Source organism: Scleropages formosus, chromosome 6, assembly GCF_900964775.1.
Source record: "Scleropages formosus chromosome 6, fSclFor1.1, whole genome shotgun sequence".
Classification (NCBI taxonomy): domain Eukaryota; kingdom Metazoa; phylum Chordata; class Actinopteri; order Osteoglossiformes; family Osteoglossidae; genus Scleropages; species Scleropages formosus.
In genome coordinates, this window is record NC_041811.1 from 12,878,297 (window position 1) to 12,904,020 (window position 25,724).

Here is a 25,724-nt window from a genome sequence, read left to right on the forward strand (position 1 = left end):
TGGGTAGAATTAACTGGCCTCATCATTTGCAGGCCCATAATTGCACTTATCAGTGCAGAGTATTGCCATAGCTGCATTCACCATATTCTTCATGTTCCCTGTATTACATATTTCTTGTTTTCCCATATTTGCCAAATTCACCATATTGTAAAAAATTCCCAACATCACTCTGCGTTCCCAATGTTCACCATATCCCACCCATAATAGTCACAATGTTCCCCATATTGCCATATTCCCTGTATTCCTTCCCTATTGGCCCCTATTCGCCGTATTCCCCCTATTCCCTCTAGAGGTCGCTGTAATCCTTGTACATTGTATACAAATCTCATCGTGTACATTTGTTACAATTATGCACATATAATGTACTTATTTAGAAGACGTTTTTCTCCAAAGCGACTTACAGTGTAATGTACTTACAATTATTTACCTATTATACAGGTGGGTCATTTTACTGGCGCAAGTGGTAAGTAGCTTGCACAAGGGTTCCTACAGCTGGAATACCCCTACCGCTCTATACACTGCGTTGTTTTTGGCTATTAAATAACACATTTTAATCCGCACTTAAACCTCACATTTTATATTTTCCTGCTACTGATCGATGATATTCCAATGTCATCGCAACAACTGTTTTTTTTTTTTTTTTTCTTTTAACCACATGTGCTTGGATCCAGCATCCACACAAGACGCAGTGCACGAGGTGGCACGGTGGCGCAGCGGGTGGCCCACGTGCCTCGATGTTACTGGGCTGTGCAGCCGGGCACAGATTTTCAGATCCACGTTCAGTCTGTGCAGGTTTTGCGTATTCAGTCTGCGTGCTCCGGTTTCCACCCACACTTCAAATACGTGCTTCAGGCGAACTGGCGATTCTTAGTGCAAGTGTGTGACTTTGCACCTCGGATAAAGGTGTCAGCTAAATACTTTTTAATAATCAGACGTGTGTGTGACACTTTAACGAAAAAGTGTCTGCTAATGTATAAATATAAGCAGGACAATTCAACTTTGTCAACTTTGATTTTCATCACACCAGTTAATAATTCACAATAGAAATTCTTTAAAAGGAAGAAAAAAATCACAGATTTCGGTGCGTGTTCAACTAACATTCGTACACGTTGATCCACGAGGTCCCTGCAGCAATATGACATTGTTCGTTCAATACCCATTTTTACTTGTTTTCTCCATGTTCTTCACTCGCTGAAGGAGGTTTTGGGCTGAAACGGACCTGGGTCATAATATCATTTATTTATATGCTATTATTAAATTTATCCGGCGCGTTTACAAAATGTTGTACGGTAATATTTGGCAATGTGGTCCGTTTAAATTGCACAGAAGCTCGCTGATGAGTTCCTTGGGTTCAATGGCATTACAGAACCGACGGGGAGCGCAGTTTGAACCTTCAAAGCAGCGGACCACCTGCTGCCCGACACAATGCATCGTTTATCTGTATTATTTCACACAGGACGCACACGTAGACCGGACACCGTTTTCCGTAAACTCAGACCACTCGTCTTTCCTGAATTTCGTCATTTCAGCGCTATGCCACGTGACACCGGAATGGGAGCCTCGCCAGCGCGTGGCCTTCATGCCCATTGGCCGAGGCGCTCGTCACATGGATTCTACGTCATACCTTCGGCTCCGGCCGCCTCGACTGTGTGGTACTTCACCCCACGGCTCCAAGCAAAAGTGGCGGAACGGCGGAGGACCTGCAGCAGCGTTTCTTTCTTGTCTTCTCCATCAGCCGTTATTAAAGATCGCTGGTGAAAGAGTGAAAAGGTGAAAAAGTGAAGAAATCTGCGCGGGGTCGTTGCTGTTTGCGGGGTACGTGTCAGTGCTACGCGAGCTGATGATGGCGAGAGAGAGAGAGAAGTGCGGTGGTTTGACCTCTGCGCGCCCAGCGGAGCGCCTGCCTGCCTGCCTTCCTCGGGTCGGTGTGCTCGCGCGCAGGGCCGGGCACGCGGGGTGCGCGGCGGTGGGGGGTGAACCACGTGTTACGGTAGAGATCTACGAGACAGAGTAATAAATAAACTGCTGCTTGGCTCCCCACTCTGGCCCGGGCAGTTTATTGCGGTTTGCTGGGAAACTTCTGACTGTCTGGGCTCCATAACTCGAGAGTGTGTGGATTTCATTTTCTGTGCGTTTTTTTTTTTTTTTTTTTTCTTCCCCCCTCCAGGTTTTCCCACCAAACTAACATGCAGAAGTGAATTTTCCTCCTGCTGCTGCTGCTGGGGGTGTTTTGTGTATGATGGTTGACTGGACAGTTGGTGGACTGTTGACTGTTGGGGGATGGTTGACTGGACAGGTGAGGGAGGCTTGATAGACAAGTTGGGTGGTTGACGGACCCTTGACCGGACGGTCGACGGACCTTTGATTGCAGTCAGCATGATGATGCGTCTGGGGGCTCACTTGTGTCCGTTGCCGCCCAGTTTGCTTTTTTTCTGGCACCGGGCACTTGTGAATATATATTTATTTGGTGCCACTTGCAGAAGTGTTCCCAGTGTGGACAAGCACATGGATACATGGAGAGGATGAAAGTGGGGAAAGTGCTTAAAGCTACTGCCTCTGGATCCAAAGGTCGCGGGTTCGATCGGACCCCACCCCCGTTGTAGTACTTGAGCAAGGTGCTTACCTTAAATCGCTCCAGTAAAAACTCCATAGCTGTACAAATGGGCAAATAACTGTAAGGTTGTAATAACTGTAACCTTAACGTTGTAAGTCACTTTAAAAGCTAAATGAATAAATGTAAGTTTATCAGATTGATCTCGTGAACAAACAAAAGCGGTTGAAGAGGTGACCTGGCTGGCTAGACCTGTGTATGTGTGCTGGACTTCAACCCTAATTCCATTGCTGGAGTTGCCGTTCTGGGTGGGACCGGGGTCCGTGGGTTCTTGGGTGCTATTGTCTTGCGATGGTGAGACGTCCATCGATACGGTTTACGCAGCGGAGCGAATCATGTTCAACACGACCCTGTCGTTTCTCTGCAGTAGGGAGCTCACCATTTTTCTTCTAGTATTTTTTTATTTAAATGCTACAGTTTGACTTAACAAGAATGAGACTGATATATTGAATTGTTTGTTCCGCACCGATCGTGAGTGCAAACTTTGGAGTGGGGTCTGTTTGCCTCTCTACAGGAAAGGACAAATTTGCCAGTGGAAAAAGCTTTGGCAAAAATAAGTGCACCTTGATCCTGCTCTGAACACACCAAAAATTAAATCAGTGTTTGCAGAAGGGTGCGTGTTTGCCGTACCTCTTTCATTGTTGGAGGTCAGTCGCAGCGTCCTCCACTTATGACAATTAAATTTAAAAAAAAAAAAATAATAATAAATTGCATGATTTACTTGCTTTTCTCCTTTGCTTCAAACTATTACAAAAGTACTACATTTTTTTCCACTAATCAATCAAGAGCTATAAAAATGATTCTGTTCTGTGTCTATCCAGGCACCCATTTCTCTTAACCATTTGTCCCATGTAGGGTTGCGGGGATCACTTTTCTTTTATGCTGTCTATGCATAAAGCGAAGTAGGCGACTCGGTCGTAAACATTGATACTTCCGTGTAGTCTGGCAGCAGCTGTAAATACAAAGCCTTAAAGCTTGCCAAAAACAGACTGTCAGAACAGTAGACTAATTTCATTCTCATTTAATAGTTTAAATATAGAAAAGTGCAAAGAGTTGGAGTGAGTGTTCATTGATTGATTTTGCGTTACGTAAGTATTTTGCGCCTTATTTTTATTTAGACTGGGTAATTTGAAAAGTAATTTTTTTTTTTTTTTCTCCCCATTGAAGGTTTACAGCCAAATGTGTTGATTGCCTGATTTTGCTTCCAAAGTGAGTGGACCGTTTGCATAATGGATTTTCTGATGACTGTTGCTCACATAATGGGTGTGTTTCTATGCGTCTCTATGCTCTATTTTGTCGTAGGCTTCCCTTGTAAGGAATCACTAGACTTTATAGGTCCCATTAAACAGATGTGCACTGTTGGACCTACTAACTGCTGGGGGGGGGAGAAAAACGTGCTGTTCTCTTCGCATTCATGTTCACGGGATATTTTATGGCAGCTCTTCGTGAAGGTCTTCCTACCTTGGGGATTCCTACCTACATGAGGAATAATGATTAGCATTCTTTAAGTAGATATTAAAGTCTGTCATCGAGTTCTGCTTTGGCACCATATATTGTACTGGTAAAGAAATGAGCACACCTGGGGCAATATTCGTGCGAGATGAACTAGAGGGGGAGAATGAAAGCAGACCGACATGTGAGAACTGCTGCGAGAGAGCTGGAAAGACAATGCACTTCATTTCATCGTGAAAACTGTGACCCAAATACTTTGGGCAAAAAAAGAAAAGCTTAGAGCCCTGCAAGTGTATAAAAAAAATTGGACTGGTACTGTGTGATACTCTGATGGTGCTGGAGAAGGACTCCAGACACCTTTGGAAGTCAGCAAAGTGGCACAACAGACCGAAGGTCACGGAGGTCCTAATGCCCAACGAAAGTTGTCTCACTGGGAAGAAATGCCAATTTATGGGAGCTGGGGGGGGCATAGAAAGAAGGAACGGTGGGAGAGGGGTCCGAGCCTCAGGCGATGTCATGGGCTGGATGGGGGCAGGGAATTGGAGGCGAGAGATGGATCATGCGGAGTGTGTAGTCATGAGGGAGCAGGTGACCCTGCATGGAGTCGCTGTCTTTCTCTCTCACGCATCGAAGTAAAGTATGTTCAGTGTGGTGTCTTGTCATACGCGGTATTCCATAGGCGGTCACTTTCTACCAGCTTTATGAGCGCAAGTGAAGGAAATTGACAATTGTGAGCATTCCCTTGTGCCATGGTAATCTTGTGTACTTTATGAGTGTTAAAAGGGCACGTGCACTGTGCCATATTGTACCACCGGAACATCTTATTGTTAGTTTGGTACTCATGCTATGAATATATACACACACACACCATCTGAAACCGCTTGTCCCATGCAGGATTGTGGGGGGCCGGAGCCTAACCCGGCAACTCATGGCGTGAGGGGGAGGGGACACACCCAGGACGGGATGCCAGTCCGTCACAAGGTACCCCAAGCGGGACTCGAACCCCAGACCCGCCTAAGAGCAGGACCCGGTCCAACCCACTGCGCCCCCTTGCTATGAATACAGTTATCCATTATTATGTAGTAATTATTTCTGAATATAGTGGCTACTGTGGTCACGTGTGATTTTGCTGGTTATGCTGATGAAAAGGGCTTTATTCTTTATTTATACATTCAAACTTTAAAAAAAAAAAAATATATGGCCCTTATAAGGTGGGATACAAAAGTCCAGTTAGATAAGGCACAGAGCGAGCTAATAGAATACTCCCATGTACTGTCCCACTAGAGGGATTGTCCTCTCACTGTGTTCCCCTATATATTGCTCTGCGTCCTCAGACCAGCTGCCTTAAATGTCCACATTCATTGCGCTTCAGTTGCGTGCAGCTGGACACCGTTACCTTGACTCTGTCCATCAAGATCATCCCCGCCCCATACCTTTCCTCCAACTGCTGCCAGTTCACAGGATAGTAATAATAAAAAAAAAAAAAAAAAAAATTAGGTGTCGCCTTTGTGAGTTAAATACATATGCAGTGTGAAACACACACACGCTGGCTGAAACCGCTTGTCCCGAGCGGGGTCGCGGCGAACCGGAGCCTAACCCGGCAACACGGGGCGCGAGGGGACACACCCAGGACGGGATGACAGTCCACCGCAAGGCACCCCAAGCGGGACTCGAACCCCAGACTCGCCGGAGAGCGGGACCCGGCTAAACCCACCGTGCCACCCATGTGCGAAACGCACTGATATAAAGTCTGGAGTTCAGACAGTTGAATAGGAAACTGGCATACATTTTCATATATTTCTTCATTTAATGTCTGCATCCTCGTGCCTGTGCCTCATCCTTTTCTGTTCCTTTATCCGGTTCAGGCGCCAGCCAGCAGGCCGCCTAAGGCCCTTGTCTTTAAATACGCCATTTTTGCGCCAACTTACGGGAGTAATTGCCTAATGACGGTCTGTGTTGGATTACTGCCCTCTGCATGTGGCCCGAGGACAGCATGGCATTAGATTAGCCCGGGTCTCTAAAAAACACTCACCTGGCCGCAGCTCTGGCAAGTCGCGGTGCGCTTGTTTGGTATCAAAGGTCCGATCTGCCCGTCAGGGCTCTGCCGGGTGTGTTGTGTTCTGCTTTGCCAGGGTATCGGGAGCTGTTGTCGCTTTCCAGCAGGCTTCCCCCCCCCCAGTGCTGTTTTGGCACCGTGACCTGTTTGTTTCAAATAATTGCAGGGAGGAAGGAAAGCAAGACGACCCCAAGTTCTCTAATTTGTTGTAACCCAGGGCTCTTAAGGACTGTCAGAAGACTGTAACAGGGAATAAATTTCTTTTTATATAGTTTCTTTTATTTGATGTATCTACCGCTTGCTTTACCAAAAGCTGCCTGCGGTGATTTAGCCTTGTTGTATAGATGAATAATATTTACTGCATCGATTTAGGGTACTACAGCATGAGGCGGGATTCAAACCTGGGTCCTCCAAGTTCGAGGCGCCAGCTGTAACCACTGCGTCACCTGCTGTCCCCGTTACATTTTTGTACAGCACACAAACCTTTGAAGGGCTAAGATTTGCATTCCCGAATAGAGTTTTAAAAAGACGTTTTTATACAATGGTCATACAGAGCGACCTCATTACCATATCCTGCACTGTTGTACAAGTGGAGATTAAAAAAGACAAATGCTTTAATGTGCATTTAAAATAATGTTTTAAATGAACAGTTTCCCAGTGAAAGCCCTTGCAAAATTTGAACTCGGATCTGGATAGGATCACTGAGGAGGAGGAGGAGGCAGGCCACTCGTGGTGGTGTCCTTACATGTCCACACTAATTCAGCTTGCTGGATTACCAAGGCGTTCTACCTCACCTTGCTGTGATTCTTTCAGATGAGGAAGGATGAACCTGTCCGAGTGCTGTCCCCTTCAAGGGCATTAGCATTTATTTTTTGGCAATAAGCATGATAAATTGATCCCTAATAGTATTCCTGGGGTGTCCAATTTATTGGGGGGTGGGGTGCGGTGGCACAGCAAGTTTGGCTTGTGCCTGCTCTCTGGTCAGTCTGGGGTTCGAGTCCCGCTTGGGGTGCCTTGTGATGGACTGGCGTCCCGTCCTGGTTGTGTCCCCTCCCCTTCCAGCCTTGCGCCCTGTGTTGCCGGGTAGGCTTCGGTTCCCCACGACCCCACTTGGGACAAGCTGTTTCAGACACTGTGCGTGTAATTGGTATTGTAAGGAATTTGTGTGACCAAGGCTGCTTGGATCACATGGCTGTAATGTCCCCGGTCCCTCCTCCACCCACATCTGTAAGAAAATGAGATAATACTGCCTTTTTCCATTATAATAATGGGTGCTGTATGTATCGGTTGTTTTTTGAAACATAGTATAATTAGGTTACATTGTCTTTCTCAGGTACGCAGTAAGATATGTCAGATCACCATGGCCACCACCACGACCACATGGCCACTATGGATCCTTCCATCACCAGCTCCCACGGAGGGGACCACGGAGGGGACCACAATATGGGGGGTAGTGGTGAACAACACATGATGATGGTGAGTGCGCCTGAGAGTTCACTGTCCACACTGTTTCGGGGAGAGGTTCTGCGTCACCTCTTTCCATAGACGGAGCGCATCGGAGCCGAGAACCTGAGCTCCTCAGCTTTCAGTACCACCACTTTGAAACCCTGTTCCAGTTTTTGCATTTGTTGCACTCTGGCTCCTCAACTTACAAACACAGCTGGGAGCTGGAATCTGATCGTATGTCCAAAATCACTTTTTTCCACTGGGTTGCGATCAATGAAAGCTTAACAGTGCAGATGTCTTTGCTTATTTATGAGTTAAGTTGTGTAAAAGTCTCACATTTTGCTATAATAAATGACACACACACACACACACTGTCTAAAACTGCTGTTCCTGAGTGGGGTTGCGGTGAACCGGAGCCCAACCCGGCAACACAGGGCGCAAGGCTGGAGGAGGAGGGGTCACACCCAAGACAGGACGCCAGTCCATTGCAAGGCACCCCAAGTGGGACTTGAACCCCAGACTCACCAGAGAGCAGGACCCAGCCGAATCCACTGCGCCACCGCGCCTCCCTCTAATAAGACATTTTTTGCAAAATGTTTTTATTGTAATATTTCTAAAAAGAAAAAAAAACCCAGAAACATTAAAAGGTTTTAAAATGACTCGAGAAGAGTTAGATTCCTATTCTCAGTGTGTTCACTGCCAACTAATAGCGCTGCCCTCCCCCCAAGAAAAATAAACACAGCTCATGTTCGCTCTGCAACGGGCAGGTATTTCAGAAAACAGATTAATGAAGGAAATGCAACTGAAAATGAAAATGTCCATGTCTCTGAAAATTATATTTCTGACGTTACTAGTTATCACTAATAGTCTAGGGTTCAGGAATGAGTTTTAAGGACAACGAGCAATTTCTAGTATTTCCCCGACTAGATGCGACAGCAGGGCTTCGGTGAGCAAGATTGCGCTCATATCTATTTGTTAACCGCACGTTATCTGCTGCCTCTAGTTAGATTTGGAGAAACACAATGACATTTTTCAACGCAGATCTATAACTGCTGCCTGATTTCTCCTCCGCGGTGTAACTCGACAGAAGCGTTCGCGTTCCCTGCTTTGAAACTTGTGCTTTTTCTTTGCAGCAAATGACGTTTTACTTCGGAACAAACGTAGAGCTCCTCTTCTCTGGACTTGTCATCGAGACCCCTCTAGGTGAGCGAGCTTTCGAGGGCGCGTTGGCGGATGCGCTCGAGCGCGTCTGCGTGCTTTGCCGATGAACGGGAACCCCGACGTTCCGGGATTTTGTCGCTGAAATCAGCTTTTCGTACGTTTTCGCTTTTGGTGGGCTTGGGGTTAATGAATCTTCTTTTTGCACCCGTGCAACACGCGGGGCTGAGACCAAAAAACAAAATCCGCTGTTTTATTTCTCTCTATTCTTTGTACATATCGTACATACATAGTTTGTTTTTCATTCATTCATTTATGTTTCTGTTGTATATTTTGCGAATACAATTTGTACATATACTGTGTTTTAACGTAACTTATGACATACTCTCAACACCGCATTTTCTGGAGCTGCACCGAAGATTTTCACTCTTCTCTACATGTTATGTTGACGGTGATGTGACGACAGAGCCCGGTTATGTCGATTGTGTCCGCATGGATCGCCGACCGAAACGCGCGTTCAAAAAGCGTTGCGTTTCGAAGGGGGAGTTCGCCGCCTTGCCTGCGAAGACACCGAGAGCGGTGTGGTGTGATGTTCCCGCATGTGACGGGAGGGACCCTTTCTGTGAATCTTCCCCAGAAATGGTGGGCGCCTGCTTCGTCATTTTCCTCCTAGCGGTCTTCTACGAGGGTCTGAAAATCGGCCGGGAGGTCCTGCTGCGTCGGAACCAGGTCAACGTGCGCTACAACTCTATGCCTGTGCCCGGCAATGACGGCACCATGCTCATGGAAACGCACAAGACTGTGGGGTGAGTGTGTGTGTGTGTGTGCCTGGAGGCCTGGGTAGAACCCGGGGTAGCTAGTGGTGGTACCAAATGTGCCACTCGTCGGTGATCTCCGTTAAAGAGGATCTTAGGAAATTTGGATGTATAACACTAATTGTAATTCAGCGCGTTAACCTTTTTAGAACCCATCAGATTAAGCCTTTAACGGGCGGACGTTTTAAAGATCTCGTCTAACGCTCTTCTTGTCATTTAATTTGGAGTAGAGCTCAGTGAACAGCAGACATCCTGGTCATTCGCGGGAGCCGTAGCCTGCGGACGTATCAATTGCGTGTCCCTGTATTTAATTTCTTCCCGGGCGGATGTCGGCTAAGCGGATTAAAGTAAACTTTTTCAGCCCGAACCCAATAAGTGTGTCCGTCTGCAGCGAAGAATTGCTTCGGGATCGAATGCTAACCTTTTTTTCTGAAGAGAGTTAATAGGAAAAAAAATGTACGTTGATGCGTTTTCTAGCTGGATTCTCCATGGTTTTCTGCGGGTGTGTGACGAGAGCCAGGTACGCAACCGTGTGTGTTCCACGTGTCTCCATGTGTCTCCCTCTGCCCTCCCAGCCAGCGGATGCTGAGCCTGCCCCACCTGTTTCAGACGGTGCTGCACATCATCCAAGTGGTGGTCAGCTACTTCCTCATGCTGGTCTTCATGACCTTCAACGGCTACCTGTGCATCGCCGTGGCTGCTGGGGCGGGTGTCGGCTACTTCCTGTTCAGCTGGAAGAAGGCAGTGGTTGTGGACATTACGGAGCATTGTCACTGACCCTCTCCAGAGGCGGTACACGTGTGTATGTATATATACACACACACACACACACACACACCCCTAGTCAGAGACAATGCTTCGTCTGTTTATTCCCCCACATGCAAAGCTGGAGCTTTGCATAAGCACCCCTCAATATAAAATTAGCCCCAGTCTTAACTGGGACTAATGAAAAACGATTTTATCGCAAAGATGCTCAGATACGATGCAGTATATCTTCTGCATGGCCATGGTGAAGAACTCTGGCTTGTGTTGTTTTAATGAAGTCACCAGTGCTATAGCGTTCTGCCCGTAATTTCAAATGTCCTGATGTCACTTTGAGAATGGGGGCCAAACTTTCTGAACACCCTGTCCTCCTTCCGCAGGATGCAGCTCTCGATTTATGTCCTCGAGCCTCTCTTCTGTTGCCCTCTGCCTCTTTTTCAGTTCTATCTACATGTCCCCGGAGCCAAACTTTAGTCTTTTGTAAGCCTACTGTGCCATCCCTGGCCTCTTGACTTATTTTTAATTTTTTTATTTAATTTTATTATTGCAACATAGTGCCATTGTACATCAAATGTATATTCTATCATTGAATTAAATGTTTTTTTACGTACACTAAAGTACATTACTCACAAGTGTGGCAGCTGCCGACTGCTTACAGGTGAGCATCCTGTGCCCATCACCGTCGTCTCGCATTTTCGGCGTGTTCCGCTGTCTATAGGGTCTCAAAGGGGACGGGGTTAGTCGACGTTGCGCCTTACTGAATCCTTTGCCTTAAATAAGGGAGCACCTTGGCCAAGTGTAGTGTTGAAGACCTCGCTTTTCAATCAATGCGAATATGTCATCGCTAAGGAAATATAACTGTTTATCGTCGTAATTATGATTATCTATGGGTGGGCCGGTAGTCCAAAATATGATTTTAAGAGCATTATTTTCACCAGCGGTTCTACGTTTGTACGACGCCGCGCAGCAAACATGAGAAGTTGAGTAAAGAAAGGTGGCTTTTTGAAAGTGTTGCTTGTGGTTTAGAGCAATTCTTCCATAGGTTTGCGAATAGTCCCGAAGAAGTGTAAACGGCAGAGAGGCTCTGGATCGATCAGTGTTCGTCAGCTTAATATTATGCTTCAAAAGCATAAGGGAACATCTAGATCACTGTTGGCCCATCTTGATGAAGTAAAAGTCTCTCTACAGTCTGCTCTTTGGTGCTGAGGTCATGTAACTCCAAAATAGCTGACACACTTATACAAAGGCATTTATACTACGCATGCACTCGGACAGTGTGAGGTGTGTAAGACACCTGTATTATCCCGATTTTGACTAACTGGAGAATTGTTCAAGGTGGAATGTGCGGGTTCTTAAATATATTTTGAAATTGTTGTTGTGCCCAGCAGAGCAAATTCATATCTGTAATTAGGAGAAAAAGTTTGATTGGGGACAGTTTGATTTAAAAAAAAAAAAAAAAAAAAGTCAGTAAGGGCAGTACTGCTGAACAGAAGTATTAAAAGTAAAAGTGGCAGAGGTAATGGATCAGTATCTCACACTTGAGGGTGGATGCATGGGTGGTGATGAGATTCGCAGCATGTATCTTCAGTCTGGATACTTAAGAATGGAGTCTGCACCTCTTTTGTCACAGGACTGGGAGTTAGAAGGTAAATTTTTGTCTAAGTTGAACTCGGACAAAAGGTGTTCTTTTTAGCTTTGCTCTTTTAGTTTAGCCGTAATACATATTTTAAATTTGGTAAATATCTCAGCTGATTTTTTTTTTTTTTTTTTTCCTCCCCTTCCCCCCCCACATGCTGGAGTAGAACTCAGTTCCCATTCAGATAATTGTAGTTTCATTTTTATCATTAAAAAGTAGCTGTTGTATTAAAGTGTTCATAACATGAGTCTAGTAGGGAAAGGACATTGTAAGACTGGATCAGAAGGAAAAATTAAGGCCCGAAGTAACTCCTACCTCCGAGTACATTCGCAGTTGAGGCAAACGGCCTGAACTGCCAAGAGAAGCTCACCACTCAAGCTACTGGTCAGTGTGAGAGGGCTGAGGAATTGTTTACAGCTAATACTGATGTTTGTGTACTTACTTCAGATTCAGAATGTTGTCCTCAAATGTATAATAAATAAGATGTAACATTTCTGTGGTTTTTCCTTCTAAGCGCAGCCTCATTGCAATCGGCCATCTAAGCATTCTGCGCCTTCCTAAATGGGATGTCATCTTTTGTGTATATTAAGTGAGCCTAATAATTGACCTAAATGCATAATTGGATGCAGTGAAGCAGAGAGTGTGTTTTTGGGTCAAACCTGACACCTCTGTGGATAACAGTTTATGCAGGTCCCGTAGTTAGTACGCACTACAGAATCATGGATCATTTCAAATTGACAAGCCGTGTCTATTGCAGTTATTCTAAACAAATCATGAAACCTGTATTCAGAACAGTTTGGCTAGGAAATAAACATTGGCACTGCTAAATTAAGTTTGATCAGAGATTAGTAGTACATTATAAAATAGGAATATGGCTGGGTGATTGATGGGAACAATTGAGGGTAATTACATTTATCAAGGGTACTAGAGCAAGATGTTAGTTTTGAACCCTAGTCATTTTGATTGCAAGGGTGCTATACTGACTACTGTAACCTACTGCAAACAACAGGCAACAGAGCCTCACAGTAAAGTGCAAAATGAGAAGGCAAAGCACTTGTTTTGTTTTAATAATTTAAAAACATGAAAGTCTGACATATGTACATTCACTGTGCATTGCTGGGTTTTGTGACAATCCAGAACACCCAGACTCTTGGTCAATTCTAACTACTCACACTGACAAGAAAAACAGGATTAAAACAGAGGAAGTTGACATTCAAATACCACCCCAGCGCTGCTCCCACATCCTGCTTGTTTTGTTGGCAATAGAACAGAAGAGTCCAGGCTATGTGCCCAAAGAAAGGGAAAGGCTGCTGCTGTTCAACGCTGTCCATAAAGCACCTAAAACTGCAGATTTCCGAAGAGCGACGGCAAGGTGTTTGGCTTTGGGTGTGGTTTGTAACCAATGCGCTCATTGATCATCTGCTCTCGAGTTTTCGCATCGCTGCCTCCACCTGTGGCCCCTCCCATTTCACCTGCTGTTGCCACACCCACAACGTCCACCTCGTCTCGCTGTTTTTTTCGGCTCTGATGTCCACCAGAAACGGAAAAAGAAATGATCACACACTGCCCAACTATATAACGAGGCAAATGAAGCCACGTCCTTTAATGTGATTAAAATTCTTCCAAAAATGCAGCTTCCACAACAGTATTCAAATATTTAAATGAATCTTTACACTCCTTCCAGAGCCAAATTATGGCACTGAAGGGAGTATAATGCAAAAGTGCAGCAAAAAGCAGATGTGCTATGATTTGTCCTACCTCAAGCTCCTTCCTGACACTTTCAAACTCATCAATGTCATCGAGCTTCAGCTCCAGGCGGGTCGGCTTGCGACGCAGCATTGTAACTCGGGCCCTCGGCGATGTTCTTATGGCACCTGGCACAGCTTAGCAGTTGATTGACAGCTGTCAAATTGCAACAGCAGCAATTGCATTCAAGCCAAGGGGATGCATTTCTCCAAAGTGACTTATAATGCAAAGGTAATTATTACAAGCTAAAAAGTTATTTACCCATTATACAGCTGGGTAATTTCACTGCAGCAATTTTTATGTCAGCAGCTACAAACTTGTTTCTCACAGTCAAATGAAGAGCAAAGTACAAACTGATACTCACCTTCACCTCTACTGTTTTTAAAAAAAGTTTTTGAAACTACAGAAGTACTCTGAAGATGATTAATAAAAGAAATTGCTCCACACAATAACACGTTCCAGTTTCTACTCCCCGACTGCCACCGTAAATAAAGTAATTTTATGGTGTCCACCACCCCCCCCCCATGGTGGTTTTATAGTATTTACAAACACAATTTGTATTTGTAAAAACCGTGCATCGTCCTGTTTGTGTGTGTAGTTCTCCTTGGTACGATTATTTATTCATTGAATACTGGATCTAACTACATACTTAATATTTTACACTGAAATTGAAAACAATTGAATGAACATGATGATGAATCATGATCACAGTGAGTGAGTGGGTCTACATACTAGGACCCGTTTGCAGACAGCTGGACTAATAATAGCCAATGAACCAGAAGGTTGCTCCCAAATACTTACTTTAACAGTATTCTGAGAGTAAAATTACAACAGTTGTAGATACAAGGAACACTCAAAAACACAGGTTTCAAGAGAAACGACGACGTCACGTGCACGGGGATGGTCCACACATTTAATGTGACATTATTAATTTACACAACAACAGGCGCAGCGAACGCAAGGCACGGTTAATGCGAGACACTTAGTAAACTATGTTCTTTCTGCTACCGTCTACATCTGTCGTCAGAAACAGATATCATATGCACCATGCATTTACATTCAAGAAGATATCGCCTCACCTTTCGAAAACCGCTGCCAGCGAAGCGCCATGAAACGAACTCCTCCCCTTGCATTGTGGGAAATGAGGTTCGACGTTTCGGGCATTCTGGCATATGTAGTTTTTTAATTTAAGCGGCATTTCGGGGAGGGAAATGTAGTTTACAGTGAATGGCATTCTGGGAAAGGCACTTTGGAACGAAGCGCGAGTGCCAGTTTGTGTGACCTATAGAAACTTCTGTTCGGTTTACCGGCCATATATACTACATGTTTATTTGCAAAACAACTAAATGCTTCTTTAAGATAGCTAGTATCACACATCACACGGAACCTGTTGGTTAGAGCTTTGTAAGCTTTGCAATTTGTTACGTGGTTTAAACGCACCTTGTTGTGCAATAAGCTTAACTTAACCAGCTAGCCAAACTTTAAACCGACCTCCTGTACAATAGGGGGCGATATTTGGGCTTGCGGCGGTCCTCCGAGCCGGCAGGGGGAAGCAGTAAACCTGCAGGACGTACATTTTCAATTCAGTCCAGAAAAGAGCACGAGTGCGGCATCGATTTCATACTAGCGGTATGTTTCAATAACTCATATTTTTGTTACGTGTGCTCTGTTGAGCAGTTGCGTCTAAGAGTTGACCTGGTCACGTCGAACGTTACCTTTGGCTCCTGGCTGGGTTTATTATTTGTTTTGAACGTAAACGTAAAGAGAGTTTTTTTTTTTGGCTTTATCCGTTGCTCGCGCGGCGGCTCGCGGCGCCAGGCACAGGCAGCCTAATCAACTGTCGAATGAACAGCGGAGTCCAGATTCGCTTCGACACTCGTAACTCGATGTTTTTTTTTTTAGCAGTAAAAGTCACAGCTTATCCCAGTTAGTAGTGGAACCACCGAATGAATAGTTTAGATACGCCGGTGTGTGAGAAGGTATGGCCGTTACGTACGCTTCAGTAGTCGGGAATTCGTGTATTTTTAATACGTCTACACAGCGATGGATTGAGTGAGGCGAAACTAGGGCCTCTGAGAGACTCTAACCACAGCGCCACCTGCTGCTGCCCACATCTAGTAAACGTGTCCCATGATGAGTCGTGGCTGGGGATGAAACTTGGATGTAATATTGTTATAATGTTTCTTCTGTAAAGGTTTAGTGTCACTTGTTTCTCCACATCTAATCATGCTCCACTCTGCACTGAGTTGTGTTTTAAGGGATCAGGGTGGGGCGAATTCAGCTCCCTGACATTGAAAGTGATCTCCTGATCCGTTTTAGGCCTTTCCGTTACGGGTGAGGTGAACGACGACGACGACGAAGATGTCTGACGAAGAGGAGCCCCCCATGGTGAAGAAGCCCCGGATTTTCTATGGCAGCCTGGAGGAGAAGGAGCGTGAGCGACTGGCCCAGGATGGAAGCGCTACCTCCATGAAGGATGCGGTGAAGGCGGGCATCGAGGCCGGCAACATCAACATCTCCAGTGGTTGGTGTCCCGCTTGTAACTAACTAGGGTTTTGAAGCATTTTATAAAATGTCCTTAAAGATATATGTTGGAAACAAGAGGTTTCAAAACTTTAATCTTGAGCTTCATGTGGGTTTGTAATAGTTTCCAGCCCACCAGTTAACTCCACCTGATTCGCTGTGAGGGTGGGTGAATTTTACGTTTCTACGTTACGTTACTTCTTTTAGCAGACGCTCTTCTCCAAAGCAACTTCCAATGAACTCTGTGTAGTGTTATGAGCCCACACACCTTATTCACCACGGTGACTTACACTGCTAGATACACAACTTACAATGGGTCACTCATCCATACATCAGTGGAACACACTCTCTGTGTCACTCGTCTATCAGGTTTGGATAATGGCCTAGGTGTATCTCTTGATATATGGTAATACCTTTCAGCAGCCCTTTTCTCTGATCTGTGATGGATTTACTGTTGTCTTTCACTGTTGATCTGCTCTCAAAATTCCCATGATGCCCCTCTCCCAGGGGAATCGATGGAGCTGGAGGATAGAGTGAGTGAACGACAGGCAGAGGTGCTGGCAGAGTTTGAGCGCAGGAAGAGGGCGCGTCAGATTACCGTGTCCACTGATGATGCGGAGGTGAAAGCCTCCCTGCGGGCTCTTGGAGAGCCGATCACTCTGTTTGGGGAGGGACCCGCTGAGAGGCGGGAGAGGTGTGTGTCACTCAGTCTTCACCGTTTTATCCATCGTTTGTCTCCTCTGTTCTGCCAAACCCTTCAAAGAGATGTGGAGAATTTTATCTCGACTTTGACATTTTAATTTCCTATTCTGAAATTTATGCTTAGTACAGTATAATCACTTAGGTTCCCAAAATAGTCTTATGAAATATTTAATGACCATGTTTCTGTTGACACTTTTTTTTTTTTTAAAAAAACCTTTGTAAGAAGGAAAATTGGCTGTTTGAGAGACAATTGTTTGTACTCCAGGTTTTAATTACTCATAGCTTTTTTCTTTTCTTTAAGAGGGTTAATACTTTCTTTTGCTTCCCAAATCAGGCTACGGAACATCCTGTCGGTGGTGGGCCCAGATGCTTTGAAAAAGTCCAAAAAAGAGGATGAGAAGGCTAAACGCTCCCAGGAAGAAGTAAGGTGACATTCTTCGTTTGCGTTTCTTCAGCACAAATTCAGAACAGAGATGTTATATGTGCCTTTGCGCTCTCTCTCTCTGTCTTTCTAGTACCAACAGACTTGGTACCACGAGGGTCCAGCCTTGCTCAAAGATGCCCGTCTGTGGTTAGCCCGCTACTCCCTGCCTAGGTAAAGCGTGATCCAGAACTTTGCCCCCAGTTCTGTTAATGCCAGTTGCCTGGGACCAGTTGGAACTTTGCAGTGTGGTTTGTTGGTGGTTTGTCATATTTTGTGTTTATGACAAACTAGATGTCACAACTACAATGGTGCTTGAGAGCAGTTTTCATTAATAGAACAATGCATGGCATGTGTTTAACTGAGCTTTGCTCCTGAACCTGGCTCTGTTTGCATACCTGTAGTGCCTCTGAAACTTAAATTTTGTGATGCGTGTTGTGCTCAATCAGGGCTGTGAAGAGGTTAGACAATGCGCGAGTTTACAAGGAAATCCCAGAATCCACACGCACAGTACGACAGCAGGAGCTGCACAAGACGCTGAGGGTGAGCAGATCACCACAGGCCACCAGGAGATGCTCATGGCTTCTTTGCAGTATATTCTGTTTGCCCTGTTGGAGTAAGGCAACTTGTGAGCATGCATGTTTCTCTTTCCGCTTAGAATCTGAATAACTTCTGCAGCCAGATTGGAGATGACCGGCCAATATCATACTGCCAATTCAGCCCCAACTCTAAACTGCTGGTAACCGCATCCTGGTTAGTAACATCAGACACAGCTGGTTGTCATAATTTAATCAGTTAGACTGTTCATCTCACAATGTGTCTGTTGCCCTACCAATCAGGAGCGGTTTATGTAAACTGTGGGCAGTCCCCGACTGCAGCCTCATCCGCACTTTGAGGGGTACGTGTCATTGCACCAGTTTTCACATTAAAATTTGGATTCCTCTAATCCAGGAGGATTTGAGTTTACTTCTGAGGAGTACACTATAGAGATAGTGTTAGTGCTTCTGAACCAAACACAAAATTCTAGGTATTCAAAGGTCAGTTTAGATTTGTAATGATGGTAAATGTGCAAAGAATTAAAAACATTAATTCTGATTTTTTAAATGAAATGTTCTTTAAATTATTTAAAATTTATAGTAAAAGTTGGTTTTGTTTTCAGTTAATGTGTTTCTCATTTCTGTTTACTTGGATACATATCAGGTATGGTGTGTCACTCTAAAAGACTGATTTATCAGAACAGTCATCCTGTTTTCCTCAGGCCACAACACCAATGTGGGAGCCATCAGTTTCCATCCACAAGCGACATTGTCTTTGGAAGAATCAGACGTCAACCTGGCTTCCTGTGCCGCCGATGGATCCGTCAAGCTTTGGAGCCTAGAAAGGTAATTGTGCGCAGGGTGTGTCCTGCCGTTTTTGCATTTATCCTGGGAACACGACTGTGTCTGGTGTGTATTCTTTTGTAACCACTGCCCCTTACAACTCGCCATCTGTAGTGATGAGCCCGTTGCAGACATCGAAGGGCACTCCATGCGGGTGGCTCGTGTGGCTTGGCACCCTTCCGGACGCTTTCTGGGGACCACCTGGTGAGTGAGCGCAAAGTCTGGGAGGCTAGGAAACAGTGGTGTGGTTCCCAGCATGTTCAGCTGTTTGGTTTTTCCAGGATTCCATGTAAACTTTTCTTTTTCATGATGGGCCCTCTGTAGCATGACAGAAACTTCATGTGATTTCTTTAATAATTTTAACATTGAAATAATAATTTTGTATTACAGACGGTAAATAGCATAAGACCATCACATGGCCATAAAACCAACAGAAGGGTAGATGGTCAGGTAAATATCACGGGTTTCTCTTTCTCCCCGAGCAGCTATGACCACTCGTGGCGTCTGTGGGACCTCGAGGCCCAGGAGGAGATCCTGCACCAGGAGGGCCACAGCAAGGGGGTGCACGACCTCCACTTCCACCCTGACGGCTCTCTTGCAGGAACAGGGTATGAGGCTATCCCTCTTGCCCATAGTGCCATTGCCACTGCTTTCACAGCCGACTCACATATGGTCACTGTAGTTTAACAGACATACCTCTTCACAGCTCGGGCTTTGAAGGTGCACTTGCCTCATCCTGCTTTCATTGCCATCTTTAGGGTTCTGTAGTTTATGCATTAAATGTTTCAATGAATTTTCACAGGGACATCAAACGTATAGTTGTACTGAAAGTTAATGCTAACTAAGAAGGTGATGGAATTTTTGTTTCCGTTAAGTTTTGATGGTACATTGCAGGCTTGGTTTGGAATTAAGCCATTGATGGAGAAACGGTGAGCTGTTTGTCTAGGGTTTCAATGGGAGGCCATGTGGAAATGCCTTTATTAGCAAAGCAGCACGTGGTGGCCGAATTTAGTTTTCTTTAGCATGCAGTGAGCAGTGTTTGTTGTTTGATGTCTCCAGACTTCTGAATATGCGCTTTTCTCCCTACTGTTGTTTCGTGTGTGAGAATGACATTCTGAGACTTCGATATGCGTTTGTTAACTTGGAAAAAAAACATACACACTTCTGACAGTGTCCTGTATTTAAAGTACAGTGATGTGCTCTGCAGGAAGGGCTTTCCAGTGAGAGTTGTCTGTCCTGCTCTCATCAGGTTCTCCTCTCTCCTCTAGGGGACTAGATGCATTTGGTCGAGTGTGGGATCTCCGCACTGGACGCTGTGTCATGTTCCTGGAGGGCCACCTCAAGGAGATCTACGGCATCAACTTCTCTCCTAATGGGTAAAAAGCATTTGAGGGCTGGTGTAGAGAATATTTGGAGCATTTGTGGGATTTTTTTTTTTTAAGGAACTTCCTCTGGGAGAGAAAAAAAAATGATTTTCCTTCCAAACATTCTATTCTGTAGTTATCACGTGGCAACAGGTAGTGGAGACAACACATGCAAGGTGTGGGATTTGCGTCAGAGGAAGTGCATCTACACAATCCCCGCCCACCAGAACCTGCTGTCTTCAGTCAAGTTCCAGCGTAAGTACTTCCAGTTCCCACCTTGTGTGTAGGGATGCTACACAGAGAACATTCAGGCAGGCGAAACACCTATGCGGTAATGCACAGCACAACCCCTTCATGTTGATGTTTTCACCCACCAGCTACGGATGGGCACTACTTATTGACGGGGGCTTACGACAACACGGCCAAAGTGTGGACACACCCTGGATGGTCTCCTCTCAAGACTCTAGCTGGCCATGAGGGCAAAGTGATGGGGCTGGACATCTCGGCGGATGGGCTGCTCATCGCCACCTGCTCCTATGATCGTACCTTCAAGCTCTGGATATCTGAATGAGGGGGCGTTGCTGAGTAAGCGCCTCTGCTGGCCCACCCATCACACTGGTTGCTCTGTGACTGGCTGATGCTCGTGAACTAAGATGTTTGCAGAAATTCTGGATGGTCAGCTTGTGCCGCTTAACATCGTGGTACCTTTAATGGTCGGTTTAAATTCAAAAAACCCGTCAAAATGAATAAAATGGGACAAATCTCGCAGAATACTCGTCTAAGGAATCAGAATTGAGCAGGACACAATGAAGATGGTGATGGTATTTGAATGCTTGCAGAAAAATTTAGTTTCTTTTTAAGTGCTCTGGATTAACCTTCCACCCATGTTGTGCTGCCTTTGTTTACCAACAATGTCAGGTATCTTGTTTTTATACCATGCCATTGGAATTAAAAAGGAAAAATATTTCTTATGAGCCACGTTGCAGAGTTCCTTATCTTCTTGTTTAAAAATCTTATCCATCTTCATTTCTTGAATGACACAGTGATGTAGCAAGTAGAGGTGGAGCCACCTTAGTGTGTGTGCGAGTGCATGCCGTTCAATGGACTGGTGTCCCATCTGGCTGTTCCTGTGCTTCCAAGACAGGCTCTGGACCACTGCAGTCTTTCAAGTTATTGATAATGGATGTATAAAAAGTTAATTTCTTGCATTAACATATCCCTATTGGTACCTCATGCATCTCACTGTTTTATTTGAAAACTGGTTTAAAAAGTACATAATATATACACAGCCAGTCATATACAACAACATGAATGCAGCAAGTGTGTGAAAAGAGCAAGTCTGAGTTAAATTCCACTAATTTGGTGGTAGTTTGTCCATCTCGTCATATGTTGGAAAATGTAGTCCAACTGGAGCAAACTCACAGGAAGAAACGGAGTTAAAACACTCAAGTTCTGAAACAAAACATTTCTGAGAATCAGTTCACACTAATCTGTCCCTCATTGTTTCACGCTGGCCCAAGACTGATGTGGCACCTTCTAGTCTCGGCCATTCCGGTGTTGTGAAGCTGACTCGGCCACCCCAGCCCGGCTAAATTTTTCAGATCGGCTACTCGGATTTTGGGCACCGCGGTGGCACAGTGCGTATTGCTGTTCCTGAGCTGTGCATTTGGAGGAGGGTTCGAATCCTTCTCTGTGTGTGTAGTTTGTGTGTTCTCCACGTGTTGTTCTGGGTTTCCTCCCACAGTCTAAAGAAATGTTCCAGGGAACTGGTGAACAAATTGCCCTCGGTGTGTGAATGAGTGTTTGCGTTTGCCTGTAGTTGACGTGCGTCCCACCCTGGGTGTACCCTACCTCACATCCTGTGCTCCCAGGATAAGTTGCGGACCACTGCGACAAAGCATGGGACCAGTGGTTGATGGATGGATGGTCAAATGTAGGAAAAGAAATGTGCAACAAATCATGTTGGAAAAGCATCAGTGATCATGTGGTCTTTCAAACAACATGGAACTGAAAGCATGTCTATATATAAAAAAAGCATCTCTCTATGTCTATAAAGCATCCAACTTTGAGAACTCATGCACTGACAGATGTCAACAGTTCCAGGTCCCTCCCCATTGGTTGTTGAAGCTGCTGACGCCTTTGCAGGATGGCGACTGTCGCCCGCCGCACCTTCTCAAGTGGGAGGAGCGGGAGGCAACTAACAGCAGCAGCGGAACATGCACCACCGGCAGCACGGACTCAAGCGGAAAGGCTGCTCCCCCAGCATGCCGTGTGCCCAGGCGGACGCAGGCTGTTCCACGATTGGCTGCTTTCCGAAGGAGGGCGTGTGCTCCGCTTGGGCTCCGCCCCCATGCAGCGTGCTGATTCGCTGGTTGTCAGCTTCCGCTTTGACGCCCAGGAAGGCGGCCAAGTCCAGGTCCAGCACAGTGGCGCCTCCCCGCGGCAGGGGTGTGTTCTGTCGGCACTGCGGGCAGGGAATCCACAGCTGCTGGGAACGGGTGGGAACAGGGACAGGAAGGCTACTCAACATCACCTGGAATTGGTTTGTACCTTAAACTTATCTCAGCTACCGAGTACGATGGGTTTCCATCAGTGCAAATTTACTCAGTCATTCATCGCTCACGTGGTGAATGCTTCGAATTTTAACAGCAAATTTCAAAACACGTCAAGCATATGTATTAGAGACCTCCGATATTTATTTTCTAAATATTTGTTTGATAGAATAAAACTCGCTCTCTCTTCTGTCTCTTGATAGAATGTTTGGGCTTCTCCTTTACTGTGACCCATACATGCTGCAGTGTGATTGGTTCACGTGTCGCTAGGGGTGTGGCAGTGCAGAAACTAATTTGCCTGTTGCTAGGAGGCCATGGCTGACCCACCTGCTCGTTGATGACAATGTGGAGCCGGCGGAGGCAGGCCTGGCAGAAGGTGTGTCCGCAGTAGAGCTTCCGTGGCAGCCTCTCGCTCAGGTTGTAGGCGCAGTAGCAGATGATGCAGTCCAGCTTGCGGCTGTCCCTGGATGGCTGCTCCCCTGGCTCTGCGGCGCCTCCTGCTGGTGTCTTCCCCGCTTGCACTTCCTCCTTCCACATTTTGCCCGATGTGGGAAGCGCTCAGATTACCACATGGACATCTCACCCACAGCAGGGAACACGTTTGTGAGCGTTCCAGCTCCAGTGGATCCCTCGCAGAAACCCACAGGAGATGCCAAGGGTCCGAGTAGAGGCATGGCTAAGGCTACCATAGACAGACAGCAATTCTTACTGTCACTTACTCTCAAACACAGAACTCAAGCTGTATTGCAGGGCCATCTTGTGGCTGGTCTCACACACAAAGGGCTTGGAAAAAAAAGTGTAGTGTGACCCTGTAAGTGGAGACAACGGTGTCCGTTTTCTACCAAGAACCGCGCTTATAGGGGAAAGGGCAGATGGCCATCAAACCCACGTTCGCAGGGTTCAGCGCCTCCCTGCAGCCGTCACAACAATGCTGCATTGTTCTTGCGTGCAGCACGGGGCGAACCGTGAAATTTACTGTAAGATTCAATATTTATAATCCTCCAGTTACGTCACCCTGTGTGAATTATTAATGTGAAGCAACGCTGGATCAGATTAATATTGAGTTTGGCTCGACTGACGTGGAAACACGCAGTTTAAAAAAAATAGCCCTTAAACTCGAAAGCCCTCATTAAAAATGCTAAATAGCTGAATATTTCTGAGAGTTGGAGCAGCTATTTCACAGGCATGCTCTAAGGAATTCCACGCATTTGAACATAATGAGCAGCGCTCTGTTCCGAAAACAGTGTTTCATTTACCAGTTCTGCAGAACTTCAGATGAATAACTGCAACGCTATTCCTGGCAGGGTCTACACAAAATGTAAATGTGAATATAAGCTACATTTTTATTGTACTTGTAGAAACATTAAATTAATGTTACTGTAAATGCACAGTGCATTGATTATTATGTGCAAGAAATGAGTCATTAATATAGTACAGCACAGTATGAGAGGTGTAATATAAAAATTTCTTTCCGAAAATCAGACTGTCGAAGTTACCCACCTTTGCTGCGGAAATGTACAGTGTTTACGCTGCAGACGTTATGTTCTGAGAAGGAGGGAAAACCAAGCCATGGGGGCAGCAGGTAAAGTAGCAGTTAGCCCTCTCTCTTTGTAATTAAAGGACCTGGGTTCAAATCCCACCTTCTGCTGCAGCACCCTTGGACAAGGTACGTACCCTGACCCGATGCAGTAAAAATTAGCCAGCAGCGTAGTGAAGTAGTGTACAAGCCTCATGTTGTAAGCTGCTTTGGAGAAACGCGTCAGATAAATGAATAGCTAATAATAATGTTAGACTAATAACTAATGTCAGCACAGATGGCATGCAGGTGTTTCTGTACCCTGTGGTCTCCTGTGGAATTGTTCTCAGTGCTCCTGCGGTTCAGCTCTGGCTCCTGTTCTCAAGACGACACCCATCCCGGTGTCAGGGAGACGCCGTCGGTGCCGGTACTCCGAGTGTCAGCGCGTCATCGTTCAGCAGAGCTCCCGCCACGCACGGCCTGCTTGCCCTGTGAAACTCCTAGACCATCCCCCGCAGGCGAGCATGAGAGCTCGGTCCAGTCTGATCCGGGACAGCACCGAAAACCACTTTTTTGTCTGGTGCAGCCGCTGGTCCCTCCCAGTACCTCGCCCCCTACGCCCCTCCCCAACCCAACACTTCTGACGCCCAAGATTCCTCCTCCCCCTGCTAATCCACCGCAATACTGTTGTGTACTAGGCTGCCAGAGATGAAGGTGGCCGTCCGACCGTTTGAAAAGCGAGACCGGCTCACGTTCCTTTTGTAAGAGGTCGGGCAGCGGGGATATCGATTTTCCGCGTACACAAAGAGCCCGGGAAACCCAAGCACCCGCACACCCCAAGAGGCTTGCTACAAGCACAAGCTGGCTGTCAACACTGAAGACCAGCTGGACGGAGCCAAGGGACCTCTCTGCTGCACCTGGGAACATACTGCTTACCTTCTGTTGTGTTTTTTTTTTATTGTTGTTTTGCTTACTGGGCATTTTTATATAGGGAGGATAACGCAGCTTAAAGTTACACGGCCGGAAAAATTTCAGCCTCGGTGTCCGGCTCTGAGGATTCAATGCCGTGTCTTTTTTAGGGCCTTGGATGCGGAACCTTTCGGTTACCACACCGGTTCCTTATCTGGCTGCACCCCGTACTGCTCCGCATGGCTGTTTTCACACATCCACTTTCTACTGCCTTCAAATATTCAGGAACAAAAAAAGAAGTCTTTTTCCTAGAATGCAAACCGACCCAGGCCAGTGCTGTCGGCAATCATTTATTTCGCTCCACGATCCGCACTTGAGGTCGCATAGCAGCCGCAGCGTTCTTGACGCGCAGCATTTCAAATCCGGGTACAGAATACGGACAACTGTGCGCCTGTGGGCAGTGCGTGAATTCGGCTGCTCTGGGGCATCACGCATGGTAGCGCTGAGTCTTTTTCTCCTTCATCACTGTGGCCTGCTGAAGAGATCTAAAGGCACAGATTGCCTGGCAAAGAGGTGAAAGGTCAGCTATACTGACAGCTTCTCTACTGGGCTCGGCAATTGTGTGCTTGTAATAACTGCTCTTGGCCACAAGGTGGCAGTAAAGAGCTAAAGACTC

General features: G+C 45.9%; 4 protein-coding genes across 7 annotated transcripts; 2 read left to right on the forward strand and 2 right to left on the reverse strand.

Annotated features, from left to right (window-relative positions):
- The first annotated feature begins 1,631 nt into the window (after window positions 1–1,631).
- Window positions 1,632–10,849, forward strand: slc31a1 (solute carrier family 31 member 1). 2 transcript variants are annotated; one of them, XM_018744680.2, is made up of 5 exons: window positions 1,632–1,815; window positions 7,453–7,595; window positions 8,699–8,768; window positions 9,361–9,529; window positions 10,114–10,849. In XM_018744680.2, the coding sequence occupies exons 2-5, from the start codon at window positions 7,467–7,469 to the stop codon at window positions 10,313–10,315; spliced, it is 570 nt and encodes a 189-aa protein (XP_018600196.1). In that variant the 5' UTR covers window positions 1,632–1,815; window positions 7,453–7,466; the 3' UTR covers window positions 10,316–10,849. The 2 variants fall into 2 exon arrangements, with proteins under 2 accessions (XP_018600196.1, XP_018600198.1); XM_018744682.2 differs by having other exon boundaries at window positions 1,632–1,770.
- A 2,145-nt stretch (window positions 10,850–12,994) lies between these two features.
- Window positions 12,995–14,813, reverse strand: cdc26 (cell division cycle 26 homolog). Its single transcript, XM_018744691.1, has 3 exons — window positions 14,762–14,813; window positions 13,695–13,838; window positions 12,995–13,460 (listed from the first exon to the last, which is right to left on the reverse strand). The coding sequence occupies exons 2-3, from the start codon at window positions 13,773–13,775 to the stop codon at window positions 13,275–13,277; spliced, it is 267 nt and encodes an 88-aa protein (XP_018600207.1). The 5' UTR covers window positions 13,776–13,838; window positions 14,762–14,813; the 3' UTR covers window positions 12,995–13,274.
- Window positions 14,814–15,030: 217 nt separating this feature from the next.
- Window positions 15,031–21,044, forward strand: prpf4 (pre-mRNA splicing tri-snRNP complex factor PRPF4). Of its 2 annotated transcripts, none has more exons than XM_018744688.2 (14): window positions 15,031–15,311; window positions 16,002–16,206; window positions 16,713–16,899; window positions 17,242–17,329; window positions 17,423–17,502; window positions 17,778–17,871; window positions 17,987–18,081; window positions 18,168–18,226; window positions 18,587–18,710; window positions 18,822–18,911; window positions 19,193–19,315; window positions 19,976–20,083; window positions 20,208–20,326; window positions 20,449–21,044. In XM_018744688.2, exons 2-14 carry the CDS (start codon window positions 16,044–16,046, stop codon window positions 20,640–20,642), a joined length of 1,524 nt encoding a protein of 507 aa, XP_018600204.1. In that variant the 5' UTR covers window positions 15,031–15,311; window positions 16,002–16,043; the 3' UTR covers window positions 20,643–21,044. The 2 variants fall into 2 exon arrangements, with proteins under 2 accessions (XP_018600204.1, XP_018600205.1); XM_018744689.2 differs by lacking the exon at window positions 15,031–15,311 and adding an exon at window positions 15,529–15,661.
- Window positions 21,045–22,146: 1,102 nt separating this feature from the next.
- Window positions 22,147–23,289, reverse strand: rnf224 (ring finger protein 224). Of its 2 annotated transcripts, none has more exons than XM_018744727.2 (2): window positions 22,951–23,289; window positions 22,147–22,556 (listed from the first exon to the last, which is right to left on the reverse strand). In XM_018744727.2, the coding sequence occupies exons 1-2, from the start codon at window positions 23,158–23,160 to the stop codon at window positions 22,269–22,271; spliced, it is 498 nt and encodes a 165-aa protein (XP_018600243.2). In that variant the 5' UTR covers window positions 23,161–23,289; the 3' UTR covers window positions 22,147–22,268. The 2 variants fall into 2 exon arrangements, with proteins under 2 accessions (XP_018600243.2, XP_018600242.2); XM_018744726.2 differs by having other exon boundaries at window positions 22,147–22,559.
- Between the last annotated feature and the right edge of the window lie 2,435 nt (window positions 23,290–25,724).

Bases quoted from the DNA above. Each gene is read 5' to 3' on its own strand.
- slc31a1 (XM_018744680.2), top strand. From the start codon at position 7,467: ATGTCAGATCACCATGGCCACCACCACGACCACATGGCCACTATGGAT. The intron at 7,596-8,698 runs GTGAGTGCGCCT...TTTTCTTTGCAG, and splicing joins GTGAACAACACATGATGATG to CAAATGACGTTTTACTTCGG. The intron at 8,769-9,360 runs GTGAGCGAGCTT...AATCTTCCCCAG, and splicing joins TGTCATCGAGACCCCTCTAG to AAATGGTGGGCGCCTGCTTC.
- rnf224 (XM_018744726.2), bottom strand. From the start codon at position 23,160: ATGTGGAAGGAGGAAGTGCAAGCGGGGAAGACACCAGCAGGAGGCGCC. The intron at 22,560-22,950 runs GTGGGTCAGCCA...ACCCGTTCCCAG, and splicing joins ACATTGTCATCAACGAGCAG to CAGCTGTGGATTCCCTGCCC.
- cdc26 (XM_018744691.1), bottom strand. From the start codon at position 13,775: ATGCTGCGTCGCAAGCCGACCCGCCTGGAGCTGAAGCTCGATGACATT. The intron at 13,461-13,694 runs GTAGGACAAATC...GGTGGACATCAG, and splicing joins GTGTCAGGAAGGAGCTTGAG to AGCCGAAAAAAACAGCGAGA.
- prpf4 (XM_018744688.2), top strand. From the start codon at position 16,044: ATGTCTGACGAAGAGGAGCCCCCCATGGTGAAGAAGCCCCGGATTTTC. The intron at 17,872-17,986 runs GTGAGCAGATCA...CTTTCCGCTTAG, and splicing joins AGCTGCACAAGACGCTGAGG to AATCTGAATAACTTCTGCAG. The intron at 19,316-19,975 runs GTATGAGGCTAT...TCTCTCCTCTAG, and splicing joins GGCTCTCTTGCAGGAACAGG to GGGACTAGATGCATTTGGTC.